Source organism: Cricetulus griseus, chromosome 8 (assembly GCF_003668045.3).
Source record: "Cricetulus griseus strain 17A/GY chromosome 8, alternate assembly CriGri-PICRH-1.0, whole genome shotgun sequence".
Lineage (NCBI taxonomy): Eukaryota > Metazoa > Chordata > Mammalia > Rodentia > Cricetidae > Cricetulus > Cricetulus griseus.
Genome location: NC_048601.1, coordinates 62,102,622 through 62,105,647, shown reverse-complemented (window position 1 = coordinate 62,105,647; position 3,026 = coordinate 62,102,622). Strand labels below are relative to the sequence as shown.

The 3,026-nt window shown below is 39.7% G+C and overlaps 1 gene segment (V, D, J or C); it reads left to right on the top strand.

Moving 5' to 3' along the window:
- Positions 1–350: 350 nt before the first annotated feature.
- Positions 351–891, top strand: LOC103158635. The segment is given in 3 exon segments: positions 351–399; positions 524–716; positions 762–891. Coding segments are annotated over 3 exon segments (372 nt in total).
- The last annotated feature ends 2,135 nt before the right edge of the window (positions 892–3,026 follow it).

The window sequence follows — 3,026 nt, the reverse complement described above, 5'->3', positions numbered from 1 at the left end:
TACAAACATTTATGTACTCTCTAGAATGTACCATATATGACATTCCATGTAAAGGAACTTATACATTGAGTATGACAGAAATCAAAATAAAGTATCATTTACAGGCCGATTATATCCTTAGTTTTCCATAGAGGAGCATATTCTCTCCAAATAATGCTGTACTGCTTGTGACCTGACACATAAGTGAAACATAGGCCTTACTGAATCAGTGAATCTTTAAATCAGTGATAAACCAATGAGTCATTGCTGATTTGCATGTGCCTAGAGCCCAACCCACTGCCCTGAGGACTTGTTCATAGTCAGATCATACCCTGTGCTAGAGTCAGCCTCACAGAGGTCCCAGCACAGCCATGCGGACCCCCACTCAGATCCTGGGCCTGCTGTTGCTCTGCCTTATAGGTAAGGATGATAGCACTGGAAATGTATTCATCTTACTGTGATGAAATCTGCCTGGTTTCTCGGAAAGTCTTCATTTAACAGAATTAATTGTGTGGAAATTTTTTTCTTATTTTTCCAATCTTAGGTGCCAGAGGAGATATCCAGATGACCCAGTCTCCAGCCTTGCTATCTGCATCTGTGGGAGAAAGTGTCACCATTACATGCCAGTCAAGTCAGAACATTGACAATATTTTAGCCTGGTGCCAGCAAAAAACACAGAACCCTCCTAAGCTCCTGATCTGTTATGCATACAGCTTGGTAGATGGGATCCCATCGAGGTTCAGTGGCAGTGGATCCAGCTTGGTAGATGGGATCGATTCGAGGTTCAGTAGCAGTGGATCTGGCACACAGTATTCTCTCAAGATCAGTGGCCTGCAGCCTGAAGACATTGCAACTTATTACTGTCAACAGGCTGTTAGTACCCCACCCACAGTAATTCAAGCCACAACATAAACCATCCAGGGAAGCAGAAGCAAGAGCACAGACTGTCCTGATTGCTTGTTCTCCTTTCTCCAGCTGCTGATTGTTTCTCTCTGCCTGGAGGTAAAGGCCAATGTGATGTTTTAGAGAGGGATCAGAGAAACTATTCTGTCCTAAATCGCTGTCCTCTTCCCCATTACAAACAAGGAAATACCTGTGATGATTTACGTAAAAATAACTATTCAAGAGTAATAGAGTTGTGGCAACATTCATACAACAAGGTTGTCAGCACCTGCCCACATATACACACCAAGTTGGAGTTACCTTGGAAAGTAACTTTTTATCTGATTATAGCATTAAAATCCTGAGGAAGCAGATTGGCAAGATAGCTCAGTGATTAAGAACAGTTCTTTGCAAAAAAAAAAAAGTCTCTATGGATTGATATCAGGGTCTTTGATTTGAGTCCAATGATCCACCTATCTGTTTTTATGCCAATACCAAACTGTTTTTATTACTACAGCTCTATAGTAGAGTTTGACATCAGGGATGGTTATGCCTCCAGAAGTTTCTTTATTGTAATGTATTGCTTTAGCTGTTCTTTTTTTTTTTTTCATACGAAGGTGAGTATTGTTCTTTCAGGGTCTGTGAAGAATTATCCTGGGATTTTGATGGGGATGAATTGAATGTGTAGATTGCCTTTGGTAGAATTGACATTTTTATTATGTTGATCCTACCTATCAAAGAGCATGGGAGAAACCAAAATAAGCCCACCTTATGTGGGAGTCAGTTATGAATCTTGGACCAGATGAAGGACCCCTGGGAGAAGCACCATGATACAAACCTACTATATAAGCTAGCTTTTTAGAGCCCACTCCCCATGGTGGGATGCCATGCTCAGCCTCAAAGCATAGGAGAGGGTCCTGGCCCTGCCCCAACCTATTGTTTGAGATTATGCTGACTCCTCCTAGGGACACTTTCCCATGAAGAGGAGTGGACTGGGGTACATGAGGAGGGGGGAGGAGAAATGGGGGAAGGAGGAGGGGTGGGAGGGAGAGCTACCATTGGAATTTAAAACAAAATTAAAAAATAAACACAAATTGGAAAAAAGAAAACTAGCAATTCTTCAGGATGTAGCTTTGATTCCCAACACACACAGCAATGTTTCATAACTCCAGTCCAAGGATATTTTAGACCTTCCTTTTTTCTAGTCTCTGATCCATTGCTCTCATATGGTGTACCTATAAATATGCAGTCAAGACACCAGTACACATAAAATAAAATTAAACTAGAATTAAATATTTGAAAAATCCTAAGGGATTAGTACCTAGACAAACTGATACAAGAAAGAGATTATTCTCACAATCTTACTAACACATCGTGACCAGATGATCATCAGATAAGGTGTCATTTCCTGTATCATATGCATAGAGAGGAAGAAGTTTCCTCCATTAACTGTTCATTTCTCTCTTTGCTAGAATGACAAGTGTCTTAGTTAATCTGTTTTTTCTTTCTTTCTTATCTGTCTTTTCTGTTTTATCTCTTTCTTACTTTTGTTCTTTCTTTGGCAGGGAGTTTTCTTGGCTTATACTTCTACATCATAGTGCATCACTTGAAGGAAGTCAGATCAGAAATTCAAGCAGGGCTAGAAGCTGAAGGCAAGAACTGATGTAGTGACCATGGAAAGGTAATGTTCACAGGCTTATTTATCATGGCTTGCTCAGTTAGCTTTCTTTTTTGTATTTCTTTATTTGAGTAAAGTTCCCCTTCCTTCTATTCCTTTCAGTTCCACTCTACTTCCTGTTCCCAAAAGATCTACTTCCTTACAATCTCTCCTTAGAAAAGAATATTGATTTAGGAGATAACAAAAAATAATAAAATAAAATGAAAACTGGCATATTGAAGATGGACAAGAAAATCCAACAGGTAAACAAAAGACCTTCAAGAGAACCAACAAGAATCAGATCCCCACTTCTTTGCACATTCAGTATTCACAGAGAAGAATTAAACTGAAAACTGCAGTATATTACAGAGAATCTGGTACAGACAATTGTAGGTCCTATGCATGCTGCTTCAGTCTCTGTCAGTTCAAATTAACTTTTCTCATTTGCTATAGAGTTCTACTGTCTGTCTCTCTTCAGTTTCCCCTACACAATTCTGCCTCTTCTTCC